We start from the raw sequence: 27,452 nt of genomic DNA, 5'->3' as shown, positions 1-27,452 counted from the left end.
TCTATCTAATGTCCCCAGTGTTTTTAATGGTCAAAGAGACATCTCTTTCTAGTTATTCAAAGTGGGCCACCTGGAAGCTTTGCTGCTCAAGGATAAAAGGAATCTTAGAAGTGCTGTGTGTTGAGTTGTGTATCTGCGGTTGTGTGTGCATGTCTTGCTAAAGTTGTCAGGACAAATTCTGGCTCAAAATCATCACTGTGAAGACACACAAAAGACATGTCTCTCGCACTCTGCCATTTAAAGTTGGCTTCCAGCTCAGAGCTGGTGAAGCTTCCAGAAGCTTACAGTCTGGTTGCCACCTTGCGACTTGCTGGCCACCAGCCCTCTTGTTCCCCTCTGTGGAGCCATGGCAACAGGCTCCACACAACTGGCCTCTCTGCAAGGCTTTGACATCTGTGTATTTTTCACATTTAAAGGGCAAAGGCCTGATTCAGCCTGTGTCCTTTTTTTATGGCCTTCCTCTCAACTTCACCTCTCGTTTATTTCAATAACTTTTATCTTTTCTTTTCAAAAGGAAACATTTCCATTTCAAACCTGAGGATGGGGTGGTTTGGTGACAGTGCTTTTGATCAGGCTAATTCAATTATTGGTCAACCCACTGAAATTGTTCTATGAAGGCCAGATGATTCAAAGCCACAATACATAGATATGACTCTGACATAGGCATAACCTGTGACAAACTTCTACTTAGAGCTGGTTAACTTTTAGTTGTATGTAAGAAGTACTGTAGGTACTTGATAAAGAATGAATGTTATCATCAGAACACAAACACATTTCTTTACATATGGAGTCTTGGAGATGATAATGAAGTTTGCTTTCAGAACATGCCTGTTTCTACAACTTACAAATGCATGACAACATGCCACATGATCACATCTGTGCATATTTATTTCGACCTGGCCTTTTGTTTGCTGTGCCATTAGACTGGTATTTATGACCTTGACAAATAAAACAGTGTGGAACTTAATATCTTGAGGCACCAACAGTTCATGTTTGCACTTGTTAAGCCTCTATGCATCCTTATTCAGATACCCATAGCCAAATTTATTTAAGAAACTGAATTTTGAAAAAATTTTCCGGAGTAGAAAATGTACAGTCTACATGACTATTTTATATTGTGAAAAAAGGCTAAAAGGCTAAAACTGACAGCCAAAGAAACACAACGCATGACAAGGTAAAGGCTCACTGGCTCTCCCCGTGTTGTAATTTGTAGGGTGAGCAAATAACACAAGCTTTGGATCCTAGCTTCAGTAATCATGGCAAAATAAGAAACTGCACTGAAAGACTTCTACTGGAAATCTGCCAAACATACTCCATGGTTACTAATCTTCATTTGAGTTGTTTTCAAGTAATGCACTAAGTGCCTAGCAACCTAGTCCTTTCCCCTGAACAGTAATTGTACCTCATTAATGATTACACTTTTCATAAACCTTGTAATTGTACAGCAATGTCACTTTATTGCTGTTCTGTTCAATAAAATTAATAAAGAACAATTAGCGACAAGCCCCTCTCCGCTATGGCAAATGAAATGAGTCTGATGAGAAACACTTCCATCAGTTTGAAAACAAAACATGGTGCAGTTTAAACTGATGCAAAGGCTTATCTGCTATTTTACATTAGAACAAAAAAGATAGAAATGAAGGAATAAGGTGATCATTATTCTGAACACACAAGGGAGTCCTATCTACCTAACCCAGTGCAACACAAATAAACATCAGCAGTAGTTTTGTGTGTTAAATACATGCATCTACAGAACCTTACCTGCACATTCTCCCGAAGGTCTGTGGCCTCCCTCAGGGGCTGGGTGGATGCTCTAAAGAGCTCGTCTACTACTTTGATCCCTGTGGTCTTGGTGGTGGTGTACTCTCGGGCCTTCCTACCCTTTCTGACAGACAGACCCCTCTTGTGTGCCTTTCCTCCACCCCGCCTGTTGGTGATGGCTACATGGACGAACAGGGTGGTATTGAGTAGGAACTCTCCTGTAAGAGACTGTAGGGGAACATGTCTGTAGCCTGGCTGTAGGCACTCAAATGGGATCGTGTACTGCCCAATGAACTCATCTCCAATGTAGTCATCATCAAGCACCACAAAGCGCAGTACTGCTAATTCTGGTAGGTTGATCTGGAATTCAAAACTTTCATCAAAAATAGGATTGTCACCATTCTGGGACACAGTCTTGGTTCTTTGCTCAGCACAATCAGCTGGGATGCCATGGATCTCCACATATATGTAGGGCTCCACCACATCACCCTTAGCAGCAGAGCCACGAGGTTTGGGCAGATTCTGCCCACTGATGACCTTGATGTGAAGGAGCTGTGCAGAAACCCCTGGCAGGGAGTCCCGTGCATTGGCACTGAAGTAGGACACCTCCTCTCTCATAATGGCTGGCCGCAAAACATACCCACAGTTTCCATTCTGCCTGAACCAGCCAAGGTTGAGATCCATCATCAAGCCTGGGGTTTGGTAGTTCATGGCCACAATCTGGCAGCCACACTTCCAGAAATCCTGCGGGTTCATGTTACTTGCATCAATTCTCATAGGTGTGGGATAAACCCTTGAGAGAAAGCGCTTGTTGTAACAGACAAATTCCTCTGGGAACTCATTGGCAAACCTGTTTGCATCAACCTCATTGAAGGAGCAAATCTCCCAGTATTTTTGGTCCCTTTTAGAGAACTCAAATTCCCTGAACTGTATTGATCTGCAGAGAGAAACAAGATCAGAGAGCTCCCTGCACAGTCTGAGTCTCTTGAAGCCTAAGCCATTTAGTTGGTCCTTCTCATCAGATCCGAATCGTCGGGACATTTCCAAACCCTCCTCTTCATCTGTCACATCACCCTCAAGATCTACGCAATTGGGTGGAAGCTTCTTACCCTTGAGGAGGATTTTTCCTTTGAGATTCTCAGGGGAAGGTAGATAATTTTCCTCTTTGTTTGGGGGATTCACATACAGCTTGTCGCCAAGAATCTTTTTTATATGCTGTGCCATAACCCTCTGCTGTGGGATGCAGCAGTGGGTCACCACACAGAGAATCAGGGGATAATCAGAGCTCTCAAAAGCATATTGGTTTATAATGTCAAGGACTTTAGATAAAGCGAGCTGTGATGCAACAGAACTACCTACATATACCACTGGTTCATTATCAGGGCCATCCCAAACAATGACCTCAATGCTGCGACAGCCCATCTTCAGAGCTCGAATGTAGCTGCTGATGTCTGAGGAACCCCAGAAATGGTCTTCCAGAAGGGAGGCATTATGTGAGGAGTTGATGTAGTAGTGGGACAGAGGCTGGTTCATATCCTGGCACACACGTTTGTGCTGCGGGTCAAAGATGTGGCATTCAGAGGAGAGGAGGTAGTGTGTAAAGCCGTCAATGGAGAGATATCCCCTTTCCCTACCTTCAGCGGATGGCTCAAACTTATGAACAATATCCCTGCACATGTCCTCTGTTACACCTTCTACACCCTGCTCCACCTCTACGAATAACATTAAATCTTTACTGTCCAGATACTCCTTATTACTGGAGAACTGCACCAGTAGAAAGAAAATTTCTGGCCGTGTGCAGAGCTCACAATAGGCCTCCACAAAGGTGTCCATGTTTATTGCCTCTCCATATTGGTCTTTTGCTTTCTGGAGTTCCTTGAACTTCAACTCTATCCTTGATTCTTTCATTCCTGGGTTGAGCCCCTTGATTATCTGGGTGGCCCTAAACAAATCTATGTGCCCTTCCTTTTCTGAATCTGCCAGCTCAAACACAGAGCCAATCCAAGATGTTCTTAGACTTGGTTGGCTGGGCTCCGCCATGTCAACAGTGTGCCGGCCATAAGACACCAGATACCGCAGGCCCATCACCCAAGTGCTGACAACATCTGCTGTACTGGCTACCAAGTCTAACGACTCATAGTTATCCCCATAGATGATTGAGAAGGCGCACTCATCAGGGAACTGGTCTGAGAGACCATTGCTGCGCAAAACAGGAGTTTTCTTTCCCAAACGGACCTCCTTAATGCTCTTGATCTCCAGTTTGGCCTTCTCTGAGTCTTTCTTGGATGGCTCCCAGCGTAGCCAGTGCATATCTGGGTCCAGCAGGAAGTATCGGTTGTACATGCGTGAGTTGGAGCGCACCTTCTTCATCTCACAACCCTCCATCATGAAGGCCATGCAAGCAGCCGTGCTGTTGATCTTGCGGTCACTTGGCATCGTGCTGAAAGACACCGTCTTCTTCCTCACCTGCCTTTGTTTGGAACCATCCTGGGGTGAAAAAAAATGGGATGGGGGAGTAGAGAAACATTTCTTGATTAGACTCTGAATTCAGGAAAACAATACTGAAAACAATGCAAATATAGAAAAAGTGAAGAGATAAAAGACAGTGTTTGCCCTGTCATTACAGAGAATCAAGTCATCACTGTCCAAGATATTCAATCTGAACATATAAATGTAACATCAACAAAAGTAAACAGATAAAAAAAAAATTAATTAATGTTTAACAGGGTTTCTTTGTAATATTGCTTTTAAAAGGTTACCTATGTATTTTCATTATTTTATTATCATTAATATTAAATTGGTTTTAATAGTATATTCATGGCAGGCCATTGACCTTAGCAATAATTACATGCCTACTTAAAATGCACAACACCTTATCTGATTATTCTGCTCATATTTAAAATAGCATAACATCATGTGTGGACTGCTAAGGTGTTTCCTTGAGACAAATCATAGTACAGCATGAGGCCTGTTCCTTTTTACCGGACTGTATTAACAAGGTGCTTGGAATATTGGCTTGTTGAATGCATACCACATACAACAGAACAATATAATTGAATCTAAACCTTTCCACAAATTAGTGCTACACATAAAAGATTATAGAGACAAAGCATTTGAGAGCAGATCAGCAACTATTATGGTGGCAATAGTGATGATTAATTACTTGCAAGAACTGTATTACTTAATATGTAAAATGTGACTAAAATCCACTTCATCTCAGGTTTTTTTTGTTTGTTGTTCTACACCTTTTGATCCTAGTTAAAAACAGAATTCTATAAAGTGTAAAGAGACCCTAGGCCCATGGAGGAGTGAATACGTCTTCCCCCAAGACAGGGACTGCCTGTACAGGTCTGATGGATCACCCCAGAGCATGGTTGAACACTAGCCACAGTGAAACACGTCAGGGCCATCTATCTTCCCCCTGACGGTCAGAGGCAGATGACGCCTTGTACCTCATCACAATTAATGAGCACCACTTGATGCAAAGCTGAAGCGATGACACAATCATCACTCTCTTGTTTTGCCCTTGTTTTATGACCTCTATCGCTTTTCTCCAGTCAGTATCATAATTTCCATGTGAAAAACGTTCGATCCACGATCCACATAATTCCAAAAATTAATGTGGATGAAAATACCTTCAGGGAAATATCAGTGACTTTACTGATCTTACACCAGATGGTGTGCGGTGCTTAATGATGCTGGGACCCCCTAGGTCAAAATGGTGCCTGGTTCACTCCTGTCTGGCTACTGGGTGTCTCTCCCCTAGTCTCGCATTCCCTCCTGTCTCTTCCTCACTGTTGACAAACTGTGAAAATAGCAATAACCATAATCATCAGTGAGAAAATAGACTGTATATAAAAATCGATGTAGTCTTTTAGTTTGAAAAGTGAAGCCCAGGAAGCAGGACATAAGTAGTATTTAGCCACCAGGGGGCAAATAATTCCTTCTGAATGGAAGTCTTTGGAAAAATTAGTCAACTTCTTGCTTGATTTATAACATCAGTAAACGTTTTTCTGAGGCGTTAAGGATCCCTAGTTTTAAGTCTTTGTCAAAAGCACATACTGTCAATTTTGTAAATTATGTTTAGATTACAAGAAGTGACATATGAGTGGACACAAGTGTTATTGACAGCGGTCATCATCCAATATCATCCTGGTTGTGGGTGACCTCTTTGAATTTCTGGTCTAGTGGTCAAAATATGACTCTCAAAGCTCCAAAATGGGAGTTTGTTTTGCAACCAGATATGGTTTTAACCATTTTATAAAATACCAAAGAGACAGTTGGTAAAAATAAAAAAACAAAACAAAACCATTTACAATAAAGTCATTGGTCAAACTGCAGTGGCGCGAAGCAGCTCTGTTCATGTCTAATCGTTTCCAGACCTTTCTCAGGAAAGTGGAGGCCACGGAGGGTCAAAGGGTGTGAGGGGTGACCTGATGTCTCATTAACATGCTGTTACAATTAGCATGTTGTCTTCTGGCAAGAAGACAACATGCTGTTATCCCCAGCCTCTCAATCACAAACAACCAGGCGAACTGTGGCTATGCTCAGGCTCATTTCACACACTGTTGAAATTTAAATGCAAACCTATAAATCTAGTGACCTAGAGATAATGAATGTATTACTTGGCTGGCCAGTGATATTTCAATATTTTAATGAATATTTTTTAAATTACTGTCTGTATTTACCTACATGTACTCAACACTCCTTATAAAGATGTCCTGTTTGTGTGTGTGTGTGTGTGTGTGTGTGTGTGTGTGTGTGTGTGTGTGTGTGTGTGTGTGTGTGTGTGTGTGTGTGTGTGTGTGTGCCTGATGCTGCAGTGATATAAGGGTATTTTGGAAAATCCTCCACACTTCACCCCACCCCTTTTCCTGTAGTGCCTGAAGCCAGAGTCAAACTCCCTGGTGGAGGGATGAAGCTGCTGGGGCCGTGGAAAGGCTGTGAGAAGAGTCACCCAACTTCCTCTGAAAGGCAGCAGTGTGTCACACACTCTCTCCCTCCCATCACTGCCTGATGCTGGGCAACATAAGCAGTGGAGGAATTGACTCTAGGGAAGTAATTAATGGAACATGAGCTCTCAGGTTGCCTGTTACACTGCAGTGCTCCACTGAGTGGAGCATGCAAAAGCAGCAGTACTTTAAAATGGAGCAGTTGTACATGACTGACAACTACTTTCATACACTTCCAATTGTTGCATATTTCTGTAATCATGACATTTCCAATTACATGTATAACCTCCATAACCTTTTTTTTTTAGGATGTTTTCTGCCATTAACACTGACCTTGTCAGGACCAGTAGTCCTCAGGAACTAAACCTGGTCCAAATGAGGCAGAACCTCCTTTCCGGGTAACTGAGTAGCAAAAATATTATTTGTTCAGCCCTGTTGCTGAGCTGCTGTTTTTGAAAACATGGAGGATGACTCTTCCACCAAACGTCTTCCTGTGGGACCCTTGACATACTGCCTCTTTCACTTCTGTGGCCTACTTCCTCCTCATCCAACCAAACATCCAACCATCCCACCTCCATGTCACAACCTGGCTGCCTGCCACTCTCCTAACAATTCTCAAAGGGTCTGCAAAAAGTAAGTCATATACGCCTCAGTTGCTCTCACCCACAGAGCTAATGTGTCATTTGTGTGTGCAATGCAAATTGGTGAATAAGGCAACATGGGACCATGGGTAATGGGGAGTGAAGACAGAGCAGAGCAGATCCCACATGATGACGTACACTCCAAAATGTGAGTCATAGTATGCCTGTTGTGTTGGAGTACATGTGTGCTGGAGGATTGCAGGATCAGTGTCATGCTGGCAGAACATGCTGGCAGACAGCTCTTCACTGCTAAACCACATCGAGTGAACATACTGACATGTAAATACTTAGAAATCTGACCACAAAAACATGTGCCTGGTGTGCACATAATGGTACAGCATCCATTTTAAAGCTCACATAGAGTGGTCCTGTTGCACATATATGTTAGTTATGGAGGTCTACTTACATAAATTAACTTGTTTTTATGGTCAAAAACCTCCTAGTTGCTGTAAACGAGCCGATAGAAAGCCCTCTTTTCTAATGCTGTTCCTCAGCCGCGATATTTCAGACTCAACTCTCACACCCAGAAGACAGAGTGTGTTGTGATTGGCCAGCCAGTGTAGAGCCTTCCCAACTGTCTTGTGATTGGCCAATACCTGGAAGTGACATATTCAGCACACCCACTCTCAGAAGCGCAGCTCCCCCCTCTGGAACGGTGGATGCACTGCTACTCATTATCAAAACAATGTTTTAACAATGTTTTGTCACAACTCCCCGCCGCAGTCCGTTTTATGACTATGATCCGGAGTCAGACCCAGAGTCAGAAGACACTGTCGCTTGTGAAACACCTTGACAACGGACGTTATCCTATTTCTGCGGTTCAATGTATGCAACCGGATGTACCCGGACTAATGCCCGGAGCAGGACGATCTGCTGTTCAGGAGAACCATTGTTTACGTAACCGGACCAGGTTTTTTCAGAGATCTCGCTGAGCCCGAGATTACAATAAAACACAGCGTTCTCAGCAATGGCTGAACTGTTTGTTTTTCGAAACTTCAGGGCTTCGTAAACAAGGTAATGACGCAGATACACACAAAAAAACAGTTAATTGGAACTTCCGGTCTAGGTCCGCTTTAAGGCTAGATATGCTGTATACTTGCTGTTTAGTAAGGGTATATGCATTGTGCATATGCTAGGCAGTGGGATAAACTATCAATACAATTCCAATAACACAAGAATACATGATAACTTGTGAAATATGACTATTGTTACACTGGTGTCAAATTCCCCTTCCCCAAGAGGGGGAGCACGTTCAGCCAAAGGCTTCTTTGTACAAACTGTCATTAAATATCAGTATGAACTGATTATTATATGGTATGATATACTTATTACATGGTTCATGGTTATGTATATTTGCCTTGTATTGCATGATATAGAATTTTACCATGCATTCGTTTTATCTTGTACTTGATCTATTATTGTATTATTATACATTACTGATTTCTTGATCAATCTATCATTATTCAGCGGTTGCGACCAAAGTCATTTTCTCTTTGGGGATTAATATTCTATTCTACTCTGTTAACATCAAACTTTTAAAATATTACCATACAAATTTCACAGTTCGGTGTCACTACCTCATGACTCCTCATTATTGATACTACCATAATCGTTTGTCATGCATTGCATACCATATCTTGACTTACCCTGAAATTCCCACCACTACTGTATCCATCACGTTATAATCAAAATCAATATTCCTATGAATGTTAGTGGTAGTGTTAGAGGTAGTACAATCATTGTCGTTATTCAAATCATTTGATTGATAATTAGGGCCCGAGCACTCACACAGTGGAGTGAGGACCTATTAGAATTTCTTCCTTTTCTTCCGAAAGGAGCACATTTCTGAGGAATCTAAACGTTGGTGAAAAAAGACAAAAAGAGTCACACAAATCAGAACTGTCATAAATGTTTCTAAAATAAGGAGCATACTTAAAAGTGGTGCAAAAAAGTAGGACAAAGCAGAAACTAAGTTGCACCAAATTTCACAAAACTTGGTGGAAGCATGTCACGAGCCAAGATGAACATAAAAGTCCATTGGGACCATAGCCTCAACTCAACAGGAAGTCGGACATTTTGAATTTGGCATCCATCTTGGTGATTTGTAGGTTTCGTAAATTAACAAACTTTTCTGACATGAAGGGCAAAGTGCTACCGGCTGGTAGCCCGGCGGCTTTTCGTTATAGTCTGTACCTTCTGGATGATACCAAACGCTGTTCCCTGCAGAAGCAGAGGACACAAGTTCTCTGACTTTTGCCCTGAAGGATTCCATAACTCAGTGAGCCTCTGTCCACATGAGGATGATGCATGTGGGATGGCACTATCGGAACATACACCCTCCCACCTCGCTCATCTTCAAAAGTCGAGGCTGCCCACCACAACCCTAAGGCACCACAGAGCCTCATCCTTCCTGCATCCAAGATGGTTACTCAAGCTGACATCTGAATTCTGCCACACACAGCTTACGGAATATGTTATTCAGCCTCTAAGAGACTCCACCATGAGAGAGATGGAGAAAAAGGATGAGAAAAAAGAGGGGTAAAGTTGTGTTGATTGAGTATATTGAAGAACGTAAGCTAGAAGGAGCATTTGATAGAAAATTAGAGAGCGTAAGTTTAATAAGCTTAGGCTTAACCCAATTTGCTTGGATGTTTCAGGAATGCTATGCAACCTTATTGCCAATATAGCCAATTAAATCAAAATGGAAAAGTAAATGTACATATGGGAAGTGGACAAGATGTCAGTAAATAAGATGTCAGTGACATTCTGCTGTGGCAACACAGCTTTGTTATCAGCCATGCCAATAAAGTATCTTGAAAGAGAATATATGAGCCAAAAGAGGGATGGATGGAGAGACTTAAGAGATAAGAGAGAGAAGTCAGGCCTGTCATCATGTGTCACTAAAACCTCTTTTGTGGTCGACTGCTTGAATTCTCCCAGCAGAAGTCTGAGCTGCACAATGTGCAACTCATCGCACCATTTCAGAGCAACTTTTGCAGAACACAAACACAAGGTGTAAATAGGCGTCAAAATTGAAGGTCTCAGAGGAAAATCGAGATGTGTGAATTGACTACACGCAGACACGCTTGCGTTCACGTCAGTTTACATTCTCATCCAGGTGTTACATTGTGCCCAGCAGTTGCTCCAGCTTTTCTGTTCACACTCTTTCTGTACTCGAATAATAAGAGGAAATCCCTCAGAGAACACTGCACAAGCCAAAGAGGACCAAACACTCTCACTAATTACTAGCCCTGAGATACAGAGAGGGGGTCAATGCTATCGAGCTGTGGAACCACAGGAAACAGCACAAGAAGTGTTGCTGTCAAACCTGGATACTTCATGACACAAAGCATTTGTGTTCAAGTCAATTTATTTTCACCATCAGCCGGGAAAACTTTAGGTATAGTGACCAGTAGTGGATCGCATCATACCTACCTGAGTCACTCCACATTTGAATGCACAAATGCATATAAACTTGCACACCATCGACAGATTCTCCTGTGGTTTCTTTATCAAACTAACCTCATCCTCCCCAGCTGCTTTTCTCATGCTTTCCATAACCTTGCATCACCAATGGGGCCAATTATTTCCTGCAGAACCTATTTTCCTACGCTATATTCAGGTGAGTGTGCGTTCCTTTGGTCATATGTGCAAGCTTGTTGCTAACAGATTGGGACAAAAATGGTCAAAGGGAGCCTTTTTGAAATTTCCTCATCGTTGTCCGCTGTCAATCTCAGCCACAAGTCAGTCTGAGTGATTGTGTTCCTATCAGGTCATGCTGGTAATTCTGTAGAAGCAGTGTTAAAAAATCACAAAATAATCCCTGAAAATGGAAAAGAGTGCGGTTTTATTTGTCCCTGGATTCCATAAAAATCTCCTGTCAGTTGAACTCTCCACTGTTTTCCCTGATTTAATGGAGGCTGCTTGAATTAGCACACATTCAGGATCTTCATCTTACACCTTCTTAGAAATGAGGGTTCAGTTCTAACTGGGGGAACCATTCGTCCAAAAACATGTACCCAGCACTCATCTACTGCTGTCAGATGTAGGACTGTAAAGTCGACCGGTCGATTAATTGGTCGACTGAATTTCATCAGGAGGACAGTGTGTCTTCAGAGAACCCTCGTTTTCTACTATTTTGGTTTAGTCCAACCCAGTGGGTTGTTGTCGCTCCGTGGCTAATGAGCGACAGACAGATTAGCGCTGCCATTAATTAGACGGGAATTTTGAGCTTTTCATTTGAGGCTACAGTCAGTCCTCCTGTCACATCCATGTCAAAGACATCAGCAGTGTGGCAGCATTTTTCAAAAGTAGATTACGGTAAAAAAGTGGAATGCAAACTTTGCAAGCAACAGTTTGATTTTCACAGCTATACTACAAACATGGCTTATCATTTAATAATGGTAAGCTTAGGTTGTTCCTTCCGTTTTGAGTATGAACATATCAGAATTGGCATATTTCAGTGTTTTAGTCTAATAATCGTTGATTCGTTTTATAACTGCACACACACCTGCCCGCAACAGCGGCAGTGTCCCACGGATTTGTGTTTGTGTCTCAGCCGTGAAGCTGAGCTCCTATGTTCTGTCTCGCTCTGCATGAGGACATGCACAGAGCCAAATCATCTTAATATTCCTCAACAGTTATTGTGCTGATATCATTAGTTGACATATTAATTTATTTTCGGATATCACGGGCTATGGTATTGCGCAGATGCACTTAATGCAAAACGCTGTCAGAGCTGTAAGATTCTGAAATTAAAAGAGCCGTACTGCCGTACTAGTCAACGAAGAGTTTCTTTGGTAGGTTACAGCCCTAGTGGAGATTGCACAGAAAAGCTTGAACGTTTTATCACTTGGAAAATGCCATAACCATGGACTGGAGTGGAGTAATGTATAAGACAACAATGGCAGCAATGTCATTATTGCATACCACCAGAATTAATTCATTAATTTGACTCAAAATATGCAGCAAAAATATTAATTTATGGCCTTTTTAGATAACTAACCTGAGCCCCTTACACTAACCTTACAACATAATGCCTACCCCTAACCTAACCCAATAATAAAACCAAATCGAGATAGAATTGTTTAGTAAGTCAAAATGTCCACACATAGATTTGAACCAAAATGTGTCCACACAGCGTACTAAAGACAGGAATACACACACACAAAGCTCCTCTACTCAACAATAGCATATCAAAGTAAAACATAGTGCATAAATGAACAGAACAGAGAAAGAGTTATAAAAAATAAGCTGAAACAGCTGTATATGATAGTCATAGGATGTTGCAGTGGCGCCAGCTCACTCCTGATTGAATTTCACAGCACGTGGACAGCTGCGTTGCCTTCCAATTCAAATAAAATAATTTAAGTCAATAAAAATTCGAGTTGCAGGGTTCTTATCTGTCAGCGGCCTTATGCTAACAAACCCATCACCCCGTGCCAAGGCTCTCACAGCTATCACTGCTGGAGGCACTCCTGAAGCCCCATCAGATATAACTGTTTAATACTCCACCATGGTCTACATTGCTTTAATTAAACAGTGTTGTCTCATCTTAATGCATTCCTCTCATTACATTCATTACCACTGCGTTTTCTCATTTCCCGAAAATGGCTTTCAGCCACAGGCACCGGATCTTGAGCGTGTTTGCCAGAGATATGGAGGATGTGGGGAACGAAAGTGTGTTTACCAAACCGATGACTAGTGGAAGGACTATCGTTGACACTGGCACATCAACACTGAGGTCGTGTCATCCGTCTACCCTCCTGCTTGTCCTTTCAGTCGCTCACTTATTGTTTGCTTCCCCGTTTACCTCTCTCACTCTGTTAACTCCAACATCTCTCATCTCGCCAAATAATTTATTCTTTCCTGTCTCTCTGTCTTTCTTTAAAATATGCCAAGTTCATACAGCACTAATAAAGACATTAGATTGATACTGGGAAATAATTAAGGTCAGCTGAGCAGTGTGCTGAATGTTTCCACCCTGTGGGAAATGATCTATCACTTCCTCAATAACACCTGACAGATGCAGCTGTCTTGAACCTGCACACAATTGAATGGTGTGTCTGAGTATCAGCCACAACAAAAGGAGAAGCCAGGGGATTGAACACACACGCAGACATGTACAGGCTGCGGAAATGTCTCCATCATCATTGGTTTCTTCTCGACATGACTTTGTAAGGCTGCAGCTCGCTTTCAACAAGAAATACTGCAGTGGCTCTAACATTCATTGCCAATGACCTTAAGATGAATGAGTGTCTTAGTATTGCACCTGAAAGGAAGCCCTGGTTTGCCATTGCTGCCAAAAAATTAAGCAAGCAAAGAGGAAATTAGCGTCACCCACAGGTCTTACATTTCTATAAATGTTGGTAAGTGCCAAAAGTCAATTAAAACCATCATGTGTTGCAGAGGAATTTTACCCACTGGTCAAAATCCAGATTAAACAACCAAAAAATATTAGGGAACTGCATTATATGTGCAGTGCAAGAGAAACATAATGCAGTCTTCTTAGCCCCGGAAATATAAGGTACTATTCACGGACCTGTTATGGGATTTGCAAGTCTGAGCATGAAGGTTCTTTGGCTATAAATAAAATCAGTACAGGATACAACATTGCAGGAGCCTAATTGCTGGCTGTTTCTTGAACTACATGCACCAACATCCTGAGTTCTTCAGTTTGTCAATGTGGCCGCACAGGCTTAACCTTGACTGCCAACGTCTGCAATGCAGCGAATGACAGGGAGAGACGTGTGCCCCCGCCTGCCACCAGAATGCTGTGCTGCTGCAGTACAGGACAGCACTGATACACTGCTCTCCCCCTCCTCCACCCTGCCTACACCTCACCTCGCTGTTTTATTTATTTATTTATTTTTTTAAACGCCTCTGCTCTGCTCCCTCAATGGGACTAGAAATAGGGGGAGATAAAGAGGGAGCAGGATCCTGCATTGTCCTTTGACAGATACACCTTGTGCTAATGGCGGATCATACAAATGCAAATACTCACACATAACCTCTGCTTGTCCAACTGAAAATTTACTAAACTGAATTTCTTAAAGTCGAAATAACACACCCAGATAATGTGATTTGGTGGTGAATTACTACTACAACTATACATTTAGTTGTATTCATGATGGCCTGGGTACTTTGCACATGCTCCACATCCATCCATGCTTCCACCCCATGTCTTTGACCCGGAAGTGACCAATTTTCAAGAATTCAATATTTTAAAGAAAATTGGTGGCGCTCAAAATGCTAACAACTAGCTGCTAGCTATAGTCTGTGATGTAATGGGTCAACCACAAAATGCCTAATACTGACAAGCTCACAGGAGCTGACATAATCACAGTAGTCCAAATAAAGCATAGTCGTGGAACTTAACTGCACATGGAAATGTACGAGCTGTGTCCATGTCTTTTCAGGTGTACATAGAAGAATAATTCACAAGCGGTTAAACAACAATCTACGCCTACAATTACTGAGTCACAATCCAAAAATGAGTTTCAGTTTTTTCCTTCCATGCCTCCTTCTGTTCACCTACACACGCTACTACAGTGTGAAACCCACATATTTTTGTGGGGGTACACACCTGCCTCTTTGTGCACCACACTCACTGTCCAAAACGCCCACACTGCATGTATTTTAGACAACCGAGAGGCTTCATAGACGCTGGATAGAGCAAAAGAAGAGGGGCTCTAAATTGGGCATGTGTTTATTGACGTCCACTCACCTGTGTAGGTGCAGAGAACAGTGTGTGGATAGATGAGCAGGCGAGCTTACTATAGATGCCTTTGGTTATGGCATTTGTTTTCTTTTTTAAAACCCGTCTCTGCTCAGTGTTTGGTAAAAATAAGACTACATCCCTGAGCAGGTTTTGATCAATGATGCATTTTCTCTCTGACACATTCCACGCCTGTGTCCGTGAAGCCCACTCATCTCTATAAATAATCCCAGTGAGTCCGATCCTTGGCTAGGCTTCTTCTGTCTCGTCAAGAGGTTAGAAAACCGACTCGTGGGCTGTTTCATTGCCAGTGGAGACAGAAAAAACAAAACTCTGCCATGGTATTGTTTATCTTTGATCTGTATGAAGATTATTTCTTTCACAGCTCTGTCCCTCTCCATATCCATGTCATAATTATTCACATTTAATTGGCTAGTATATTATTGAAGTATACTGTTCCGTGCCTTGAATGTTTTACGTTATACCTTTAAAACTGTATCAGCTCTTCAGCAAGAGAAACAGCTTGTGAAATGTGAGTCAGTGCAAGTACTCCTGTACCTAGAGCTGGAGTTATCCACTTCAATGTTCTGCCCAACTGCATTGCACATAGGAATTAAGTATGTGCTCTGACATTTTTACTTTACAAAAATATGGTTTAAAGATTCTGTTTCCTAAATAACTAATAATATTTGAAAAATGCTGCTTTCCCATTCATGCATCAGTGATAATCACCTCATTATTTAATACACAATAACACAGCCAACACTTCCAAGGGCTATTTTACACAGTGAGTTTGTATGAAAGTGAGATTTTGATCATGTGTAATTACCACACATGTGGATTTGACCACTTTTCACTTCTATAGCATGGTAACTATAAGTAGTAGATGCTTAGAGTGTGGATACGCTAAACTGTGAAAGAGATGAACAACAATTTATTGAGCTTTTTTCCTCAAGTAGTAGATGCAAATGTAGGACATGGCAGAAAGTGGGTGTGTTCAATATGCCCGCTTCGCAGAGAATCTCTGGGTGAAGGTGACCTTAGTGTTTGCCTGGAAAGCCTGGCTGGCGCAGCTGCAGTGAGGAGAATGAGGTCCTACTCTTGCACTGCTCTGATGGACTGCTAATGATGGACTGGGAGAGGAATAACATGGGTGAAAAACTGGGGGTCTCTAGTATGGGGAAGAAATAAGGCAGTTAGCATGCCGGGAAAGAACAGGGAGAACAGCAGAATCCTATTTTTAGGTCCTGCTCACTCTTTTTTTTTTCTTGCGGAGTGAGGATTCCCTGGAAAAGGAGGGAAGGAGAGAAGGTGAATCTGATGAGGATGTGTTAGAAATCCACATCAACAGGCCTCGATACAAGTTGACCCATTTTCAAACAAAAAGCCAAGAGCACCACGTTAAATATGAACTAAATTCTCCAGCGTAAGGTGTGTTCTTGTTGCTAAAGGTCACTTGAAGGTGACAAACCCAGAAGAAGATCCAGGAGCAGTGAAAATACTGTCATGAATTGATGGCGTCCTTTACAGAGTTAACCACTGTGCGCTCCTAATCTAAAGCAAGGTCTGCACAGTGTCACCTGTAGCCAGCTTCCCTTTTGTACTGACCATGTTGTTATTCTCAGCATGTGAGGGATGCAATGGGTTCAATACACTCAACACATACTATACATGCTAAGCAACATGATCTACAGATACCATGAAGAAAAACAACATTTATTTACAGAAAGCATGTTTTTGCATTTTTGCATTGCTGCATTTAGTGATTATGGGCACTTCATATGCTTATAACACAGCTCTGAAACTACTGAAGAACTCAGAAAAAAGCATGGCCAGTAGTCATGTTTTCTCTACTGAGAGAAGAATTATAAATTGTAAATGTGTGAGCTCACTTTCTGTCAGCATTCAGTGTCACCCCAGACAAGCTCCAAGACAAAGCTAAACAAAGTGATTGACAGCAGATCCCTCATGCTAAAATAAGTCGTAACCTGACCCCCATCTAGGTGAAGCTCCTGGACCATCTGGTGCTACTTCACTGTGATTCAGTGGTTTTCTTTGGTTTTACCAGGATGTGGGGGTTCACTCTGCTTCCTGTCTCGGCCGCAGTTTTCCCAAGACTTCAACCCACTGGCAGTATCATCTCAATGTTTTACTTTAAGAACCAGAAAAGCATGTTAACTTTACTTCATGGGGGCTTGTTTTGGAAAATAAGACTTTAAGTCTAAGCATTTAAGTAAGTTACATGAAAATAAGAATGGGCCTTCTAAACAATAATATTTGTTGAATAATCGAATAAGCTAAACTCCAGCACATGAGAGTTAGTGAAAGTCATGCAGGGTTGAAAGCGTGTTGAGCTAATAGGAGCAGCTTCACAATGCATTCCAGAAACCTTTTAAATTATATCACTTCTGCCAACAAACATGCAATCCCCCAACTAACTTTTTTTGAATAACCAAATAATCAATCCCTAGTCTCAAACAAAATCAACTTCACACTAAAGTTATTTGTAACCGAGTTGTAAGAGAGGGTAAAAATCACACCACCATCTCGCTTCCTTATGAAGATCTAGAACGTGAAATCCGCATCAGTGGGAGGAAGCACCTATAATGAGTTTGATAAGTGAGTGAGGCACCGCTAGGCTATTTTGGGGCCTGTGTAGTGTTATCTCTTCATGTGGTTGACTTTACAGCTCCCTGTGGAGCTCAGTAAACCTTGTAAGCCTTCTGGCAGCAGCTGCAGAAGCAGTAGTTCAGTCAGAAGAAACACAGCGCTGTTTTAGGGAGGACCTGACAGGGCTAAGCCCTCAACCACCACCATTAACATCATCTTTGGGGAACTATAAGACCTTGTTTGTCAAAGATTACCTTGAGGACAAGTTTTGCCCCTACTACCATCACTTCCCAGCATACACTGCACCGATATCCACTAGTATTTCTATGTCTAAATCTGCAGAGATGGAATGTGAAATCCAAGGCAACACATTAACCCAGATGGAGTCCTTACTTTATTTCAAAGGTAAAAAATTGTGCCCCAAAGTCACAACATTACTCACATCTCTGCAAGAACAAAGACTAAATGTTTTTGTTTGGCGTTCATTAATTATGAGGAGATGAAATAAGTACATCAAATTTTACTCTGTGTCCTTAAAAAAGGGAAACATCTCTAGTGTGGAGTGGCTGAAGGTGTGTGTGTGTGTGTGTGTGTGTGTGTGTGTGTGTGTGTGTGTGTGTGTGTGTGTGTGTGTGTGTGTGTGTGTGTGTGTGTGTGTGTGTGTGTGTGTGTGTGTGTGTGTGTGGTGTTACAAGGACACAGAGGGAGGAACCAGGGTCAGTACAAGACTTGGGGGAACATTGGATGGTAGGGATGGTGAGGTCAAACACAACACAACAAATTGTGCTCAGTTATGACTCAGAACAATAATGATGATTTTTGCTCACTTCAACACTGGAAGACAATTCTTTAGAAAAGAAAAACACAATGTGTGCTGTATGGTGAAGGAAACTATGTGAGCCTTCCTATGTGAGCCTGAAAAATCTATACTCTTGCAATTCAGACGGTTCTTTTGGGGTTGGTAATCACTTTGCGGTATTTGAGGATAGTTCACTAACTGGCAGTCAGGATTCCGACAAAGCACTCCTCTCATCATCCTTCTGCTACTCACCCATGACCTTCCTTCCTTCCCGTTGACACGTTGAGCCCAGTTCTAAACAAAAACACATTTGATAGACGCTCAACCACAATGCAGCTAAATATAACGAACACTATTCTACTTTTTTGTTGTTTTTCTATGGGTAAGGAGAGTTGTGTGATTACTGGTTCCTTGGTGCAGGTGGAAGCTCCCTTGTCACTTCCTGTACAAAGGGATTATTGTGATTTAACATGCTACATCCGGCATCTGTGAGCAACCAGGCTGATTTACTACACTCATTACAGGCAACACCAGCTCTGCCCTGCTTCAACATGCAGGCTTAGTGTGCAGGAGGGAATTTAACAGTATAGTAACACTGCAGCAAGGTGATAATAATGCTACACCAAGTTTTACTACACAGTGGAAGTGAACTTGCAGAGGAAATACGTTAAGTCTTCTACAGTCGGGCGCATTAAAAACATAATTTTGTTCACACAAACAGTCATGACGTCAATGTATGAGGGCATGGGAAGCCAGATCCGATCACATGCGGTCCCAGGAGATGCATCCAGGATACATTTTAATGCCAGTCATACTTGGTGGATGTTAATACCAGGTCTAAACAGGGCTTTAGTAGCTCCACCATCTAATCTGAATATGATCTATTCTGGTTTTGAATAACAAAATGTCGCAGACAAAACCACTAAAATCGAGGTTTCAAAATGGCAGTTCACAAACCTATGAGTGACGCCCCAGCTGCTGAGAGGAAGTCACTGTGGTGTGTAAACAGTCTTCACCACATGCACGCTGCACAGACGCAGCAGCTAATCTGAAACAAACGTGAGGACGAAAGGAAAGACAGCCATCTGCATAATCCTATAAGATTTTCATCAGTGAGCAAACATTATGTTAAAAACACTGATCTGGGAACATGTTCAAAGAAAAGCAGTAAACAAAAAACACGTACATACAGTATTTGTATTACATAGATCTTCACCACACAGTAGCAGCAGTATTGGATTCAGAGGTGATACCACAACACCCACACCCTAACCGATGCTGCGTCTTGTCCTTGGGAAAACCAGCATTTGTCAATCAAATTTCAGTTAAAATTTTCAGTTAAATGTTTGAACCAAGATTATAATCAGCAAATATCTGCCGTATAAAAAAAATACAATTCACGAGCAGTGACCTTTCCTCAAGGAGGCTGGGCAAGGCTGCACCTTTATTTTATTCACACACCTGTCTGTGACAGATAACAGAGAAATTATGAACAGGAAAAGGAAACGAGACCTACACATACAGGAAGCCTCTCCGTTTTGCATGTTGTCAACGCATCAATTAAATGATAATGTCAGAAATAGATGGAGATTCTGAAAAAAGATTTGCTGGGCTAATGGGGTTCAACAGATAGCAGAACTCATCAGGTGATGAATGAAAAAGCTTTCAAACATAATCACAGTGTAGGTATGTTGACAGGCAGCGTGACGCTACGGTAAATTATTCATCTCATGGTGACAAGACATTTCACACATTAGAGTTTTTAAAGCACATTTTGGAAATAAAAAAGCTGACTTAATCAGATATGCTCATTATGAGTCTTTTTTTTATTTGGGAGTGCATCTTGCTGAAACCCATCAATGCCTGTATTCACACACCACAAGAGCCAGTATAATATACAGTACATGGTAAGTGGCCATGAACCCTTTAGGAAATGGGAGAAATGTTAAATAGAAGGGCGTGAAGAAAACACTAAAGTGGACTGATCTGCTTTCCTCCGTCAAGAGACGAGAGAGGCCTTTTCCCGATAAAGCTTTTGTTGTTTCTCTGTAAAAGAAGCTTAGCCTCTTGATGTTCATACAGCTATTCATTGTAAAAGCTTAAGAGCTTACAGGCGAAGAAACCACCGCCATACTTGCAAAAATGATGTTAAAGTTGACTCACCCTTCAGTCCACTTTCTTACATAACCTCTATTAGTAGCATTGTTTGTATGCTGCATCCTTCATTTGAGGGCTCGGTTGAGCAATACTATCAGACCTGACTGGGGGAGCGTTTGCGTGTATAAGTGCAGATGGGGGCAAGAAGTGTTTATACCATCAGACTGCTGAACGAATTGGTTTTCTGATAAACTCGTTGCGGGCTCTTCTTTGTGTTTTCAGTCGTACTCCAACCTGTTTGCAGTCGTTTCACTTGACAAGGGCAATGTTGCTGTTACCTTCACCTGTCCAGCCATAAAACTAAGTGTGCAGCATAGGCATCTAAACACCGATATACCGAGAAACAGTCATGCCATTTAACAGACAATTGTTTAAGCATGCAGTCTTTTGAAAAATAACTTATTTTCCCCCTTTTGTCCATCCTCAACTCTTCAATCATGTCTTATGAAGTACAGTGCGATCTTTTTAAAAAGTGTTGCTAAAGTTAATTCTTTTGTAAATTTACAATGACTGATAATAATAATAATTATGATGATGGCTCTATTTTCCATTTGTATTTATTTAATTAAAAAAAGATAAATTACTGTATATTATTTGTTTTCCCAGCCAGGAACTAGAACGTCAACAGTCGCAGATGGCGAGAGGCTCAGCTCGGAAAGTTTTCATGAAGGACTTTGCAAAACATGACAGGAGATTCAATATTGTTTTGAAAAAAAAAAAAAAAAAGAAAAAGGTAATCGGACAGCAAATCGAAGCAGACGATAAGCACTGAAGCATGAACTTGCTAAATCTGCCATATGCTGCTTGGCCATTATATACTGTAGGCTCAGGAGAGCGGCTAATTAATTAAATGTATAAAGCACTGGTGCCTTTTAAAATCTATATTCTCGTACATGCAGAGTTACTGTGTGTGGTCTGACAGGATCCTGATCCTGGGTCTGATAAGATCCTCTGAGCAAACACCTGTTAAACCAAAAGGTTTTAAACATAACACTTTTTACGCTCTGAAAAATGGAAATTGATGGAGCAGCAACATAGTGGTCATCCTCCTTAACTCTGAGCACGTGGAAATATAATTTCGTGATATATTTCACATTTGAAGCATGATGTAATAATAATTTAAAAAACAAAAAAACAATCACATCAGATTGTTACTGAGAGGAGTCGATCACTGTAACGTGACAGAAACAAAAACACTGATAAATCTCTGTACGAGCGACTCGGCAGCTGTCAGTGATGACGACGAGTGATGACAAAATTATAATTCTCTTCACCATTGAGTGTCTATTCTATAAAGAGTGGAGAATGAGGGAGTGATGAGTCAACCGAACATGCCGTTGCTACTGGCAACCACTATTGGCACAAGTCTGTAACACTTAATTGTCACTAATATGTTATTCTCAGATCAGTGACCAGGCAAATATTAAAAAGCATCTTTGAGTATTATGTGATTGTTGATTTATATATCCTAACTAAGCCACTGCCATATTAGTTTATTAATGATGTATTTTTTATTTTTGACTATTCCATAGGCAGCTTCATTTGTATAGCTTCATTTGTTCAATAATTAGTTCTCTAATAGATCTTTCACAGTCACACTTGCTTAAATATCTTCAGCCTTATTTACAGGAAGCTCGCTGCACATCAGTGCATCTACACACAGCAGTGCTGCAGATATTGACCAGGCGGACAGAGAAGGCACGTAAACGGTTTGCAGAGATACATTGCCTCTACTTTCCAGGGAGCTCCAGCCTCTGCCTTCCACTCAGAGGTACAGAAATCCCAAGAACAAAACCAATCGAGCCTAAAAGTAATTTGTTCCATGCGGCAATAAACCACACATAATGATGCAACCACGGGGAGTAAGTACAACATGGATCCATAAGGGCAGGGGACTATTCTATGATTTCACTGAACAAGTTTAATTATCTGTAATCTTAATTATTCTCTCGAATTGTGATTGTGAGGGCTGCTACAGATTATCTTGATTATCCGTCTCTCTGTTTATCTGGTCGTAACTATGGAATCCTGTAAGTGTGTGTCCTTCCAACATTCCTACTATAATTCATTAATTTCAGCAACAGAGAGAACTGTACAAAGAGGTTAACAGAGTGGCCGGGTTGCCTAGCAACTCGGCAATGCCTTTCATTTGTTAATTTACACTCAAAGAAGGTGAGTGCATCAAATACGAAGAGAGGGAGCGACTTCAATCTGACACAAAAAAAGACGAGCATACAGCTGCAGACAGGAAATTTGAAATCATACACTGGAGACAATATCTCAAATACCTCAACGCACTCCCCACCTCAACCTGTGCTACTTATTTTCAAAATAGCTTTTTATTCCGTCCTTACTTTATCCAAGTACATGTCTCAACAAGATTAATAAACCATAGCTTCAGAAGGAGAAACTGATATACAGTATGCTCTAAATTCAGGGAAACAAACTGTATATCATGACCATCATCAGAGCAAAAGATGAAAGTGATTTAAAAAGAGGTGTAAACACACTTAACTTGCTAACTAAGTTTAGAACATTCAGTTCCCGAGCTGCACAGAAGTGGCCTGAAGGACATTAATGTCAGTGTAGAGCAGCAGCGCGGCATGAGGAGAACAATAGACATGAGTCATCCTGCTTTTACTCTGCTCAAACAGTGTGAAAATGCAGAAAGCAATCAATGCAAAGGTTGATGGGAGCGCGTGAGGAGGTGGGGGAGGCTGTCAAATGGAAGGTACACGGAGTTGTGTTTGGAAGCAGAGTTGCTAAAATATTTCCTTGTTTCAAAGTAAAAACACACCTTTTCTCTCTTCACTCACTTGATGTTCTCGACAGACTTATCAAGATGCATTTCAGTATCTATCAGTTACACCGGTGCGGGTGTAGGGAGGGAGAAGCATCCATTAGTGGACTTACAGACCGTCTCTGGTCTCTGGTTCTTTTCCGTATCTCTCTGTCTGCGAGTGCTGAGTCAGCATGATGCAAGCGTGCATGCACAGTATAGATATTCACTAAAGCCTGCACAATATTACTCATGACGCTCAAAAGACTTAACCATTAGTTCAGAGTTGGTTAATCACTCATAACAAATACAAATCATTGTTTTATGATTGATAATTCTTGTTTAATAATCATAAACAGAAGTAAGTCTGTTAAGATCACTAGAGCTGAAACGATGAATCGATGAATCGATTATTAATCGATTACTATTTTGATAATCGGTTTGAAGCGTTTTTCATTATTAAAACAAGATTTCTGATTGTTTTAGCTTCTTAAATGTGAATATTTTCTTGGTTGCTTTGCTCCACATAACATCATTTCAGTTTGTGAACAAAACAAGACTTTCGATAACATCATAATTTCCAGCTTTGACAAACACTAATCAACGTTTTTTAACATTTTCCGAACCAAACGATTCATCGAAAAAAAAAAAATCGACAGATTAATCGATTACGAAAATAATCGTAGTTGCAGCTCTAAAGAACACTGTCATTGAGGTGCAGCTATTACTTGGCTAACCTGGAGAACTGTGGTGCATTAGCTTTCCAAAACACCGGCTGGAAGAAGGGCCTTTCTACATGGAGTTTGCATTATTTCTCCTGTGTGTGTGTGTGGGTTTTCTCCAGGTTTCCTGTGCTCCAAGTTTCCCACAGTCCAAAAACATGCAATATGGGGATTAGGTCAATTGGACACATAGGAGTGAGAGTGAGAGTGGATGGTTGATTGTCTCCATAGCCCTTTTTCCACCTATGGTCCCAGCTCGCTTCGACTCTGCTCGACTCGGCACAGCACAGATTAGGTTGGTTTTCCACGACAAAAATATTACCTACTCAACACGGGCAGAGTCATCACTGCGCTGCATGAAACCGCCCTCACTTTACTTGCGACACTCACAAACAAGTGACTAGTGACTTGTAAAGCAGTTATTTTCAGTGTAACAGAACCATTAGAATCATGCAATTAAATACATTTCCCCTGGTAATAGTTGGAAATTAATTCACGTTTTTATGATTGTTGTTAACTGTTCTACTTGGAACCTTGCCAGAGCAGGTACTAAAACATTCACCTGGTACCAAGTACTATGCTAGTTGAAAAGCAAAATAACCGTTCTGAGGCGAGGTGAGTAAAGTAGAGCCGGTGGAAATGCACCATATACTGTATTTGGCCCTGTAATGAACTGGCGGTCCGTCCAGGGTGTGACCCCGTCTATCGCCCTATGTTAGCTGAGATTGACACAGCACCCCACACAACCCTCATGTGGATGATAAAGTGATAGAAAATTGATGGATGGAGAGAGGGGAGGGGTTTGTTCCTCAGAAAGTTTTGTTTTCCTTACTTTCAGCATTGTTGGATGCTGTTGAAAAGAAGTTCACGCCAAGGAGAAGCACCATGGCTGTAGCACCTGAATCAATACTGCAGTTCATCTTCATCTCACCTCACCTCACATCAATTTCCCCGACTTATTCTTATGCTTATTTCTTCTTAATACTATGATTGATACCCACTGCTGGTATAAAACTTGTCTGGAGAAATGACACGCAAACAAAACGAAACAGTCACTCTCGATTAAAAGTGCAGTGCATCGAGGAGGGTTTATTGGGAGAAATTGAATATACTGCAAATTATTAGCCTTGGACTACACCTTTTATATGTACATTAGACAAGAGCCTTGCTATATTGAAGCTAACATCTTATACTGCAAACCAAACCAACCATTTTGATACAAAATCTTTCTTAACAAATGAAGAAGAGCGACATCCTGCTTCCCTGATATACTCGGTCTGCAGTCGGACCATTCTATGTAATTCTGAAACACTGGTCCTGTAAGTAATTACTACATTTTTAATTAGTTCAAGACTTAAGGGCTATTAACTAGCACCACTAAATCATATTAGCCACCAAACTGTGCATCAGAGCGTGCTCATTTTTCACCTTCTGTGAGTTTGGGTAACTGTTTGACCATTCTAGCCAGGTCAACCTGCCTCTTAGTTCCCCCTCCGGCTTCCCGCCAGCGTCCCTCATTACTCCACAACAAAGCCAGACGCGGGGAGAAAACCTTATGAGGCGTCACCTCCCAGCTGTCCTGCCTTCTGTGCGGCGGCTCGCTCTCTTTCAGACAAACATGCTCGCATAAATACCGCCGACTCGCCACTTTTCCCCCCATCAGACTGTTCAGCTTTCAGCTTCTGCTTTTCAAAAGTGAAGAGAAAACAATTCCCCGTCACACATCCTCTTCTGCTTTCTGTCACGAGCTCAAAGCCAGACCAAGTTGTGACTGTACAATTACACAAGTAAACAGTTCTCATGTGATGACTCCAGTGTCTTTGTGGTTTTGTGAAAGACTTGATTGTTTCTGGTTTGTCCCAGATTCTACCTGGTATCACTCAGCACATCAGAAATTGATATTTTACACATTAGCACAACAGATCACAAAACCTCCTTCTTGGTGCCTCACAGCAAGAAGGAGGATAAAGCGGTAGATAATGGATGGATGGATGGATGGATGGATATTGGATACGACATCTATTAGCTTGTAAATCTTTACTTTCCGTAGGCTCAGGGTTAGGGTTAGTCTCAAAAGATTCAAATGTTTTGGTTAAAAAACACAGGATTTTCCAAATAAGTATGTTTGTTTTGGATATTTTAACTTGATATTAAGTGGCACCACAAGTTTGAGACCTCTGCCGTGGATCCTCAGACCATGGTACCTTTAGAAATTGAATCTTCCCTGTTATTAAAAACATCCGTTCTTCGCGCGACCAGAAAAGCTCATAGGTAAAAACGTATGATACCACTGCACATCGTACAAGAGCAGAATGATTTTTGATGGATGAACAATATGGAAAACCACTGCGTGACGCCAACAGGTGGGACAGACTGACTCAAGGAATAAATCAAATCTTGGTGGGAAACGATGGGAACCTTGTCACACAGCGTATGTTTAAAATTCTTCCATCAAACAAATACCTTGCAAAATGTGGAGCAATCCGAGAGGCGTCAGCTGTCAGAGAGCAGGCAAGTTTATGACCTCGGCGGTTTTAAAGTTGACCTTAAGTTGTCAGTCACACCTGGACAACCACAATACGTCCATTCAAATATCACAACATTTTATGATAAAGAAGGTCAGAGTTGGCCCTTTGCTGCATGTCACATTAAAAGTCTGCTTCAATGACCCTATGTTTTAAAGATTACTAAGAATTGTTTAGTGAATCTGAAGGTACAAACTCCAGTTTCTTCTATGCATCAGTGGAGAGTCTGACGTGCGTAGAATCAGAAAGGGGAGCAGCTCTTAGCAAATGATGGATTTCAAGCTGTTGGGGCAATGCTGCGGGATGTGCTGCAGATAAAAAAAAAAGAAAAAAAGAAACCCATTCTCCTGTAGGATTGCAGAAAATAGCGCGACTCCACACTGACAAATTTACTGATCTGAAATGATAATAATGTGCGTTAAGCTACGAGTGAGCTGTTAATGTAATAGTTACCTGCCTGTCAATGTGGGGCTGCTATTTTCACAGCTAACAGGATCTACTATTCCACGTATTACTGTTATTTAAGTGATGTTGGCATTATTATAGTCATATTCTGACTTTCTGATGATTCATAATTGATACAACTCATATTTTGTTTGCACTGCAACGGTTATTTTCAACAAAATTCAAAGATGAGCGATATTCTGGGGCAGGAGAAATCCTATAGCTCTAAAATGTCATCACAGTGCTGTTTTCATGCTTATCAAATAACTGCATTTGATATTGCCTTCACTTGTATTATGATTTGTATTACTTTGGGATTACGGATTGTGCAGCCCTACTGTAATG

General features: G+C 41.4%; 1 protein-coding gene across 1 annotated transcript in view; it reads right to left on the bottom strand.

The window, feature by feature from the left end:
- Positions 1 to 27,452, bottom strand: part of LOC310932563 (inactive phospholipase C-like protein 2) — a gene marked incomplete at both ends in the record, with an annotated part of 81,725 nt that overhangs the window by 29,116 nt on the left and 25,157 nt on the right. The window contains one exon of the mRNA XM_083895889.1: positions 1,762 to 4,248. Within this exon, the coding sequence (XP_083752015.1) occupies positions 1,762 to 4,248 (2,487 nt within the window). The remainder of the gene's footprint in view (positions 1 to 1,761; positions 4,249 to 27,452) is intronic.

Source organism: Microchirus variegatus (assembly GCF_963457635.1).
Source record: "Microchirus variegatus genome assembly, chromosome: 10".
In the NCBI taxonomy this organism is placed as follows: domain Eukaryota; kingdom Metazoa; phylum Chordata; class Actinopteri; order Pleuronectiformes; family Soleidae; genus Microchirus; species Microchirus variegatus.
The sequence above is the reverse complement of the archived record's forward strand: the minus strand, read 5'-3'. Positions and strand labels throughout refer to the sequence as shown.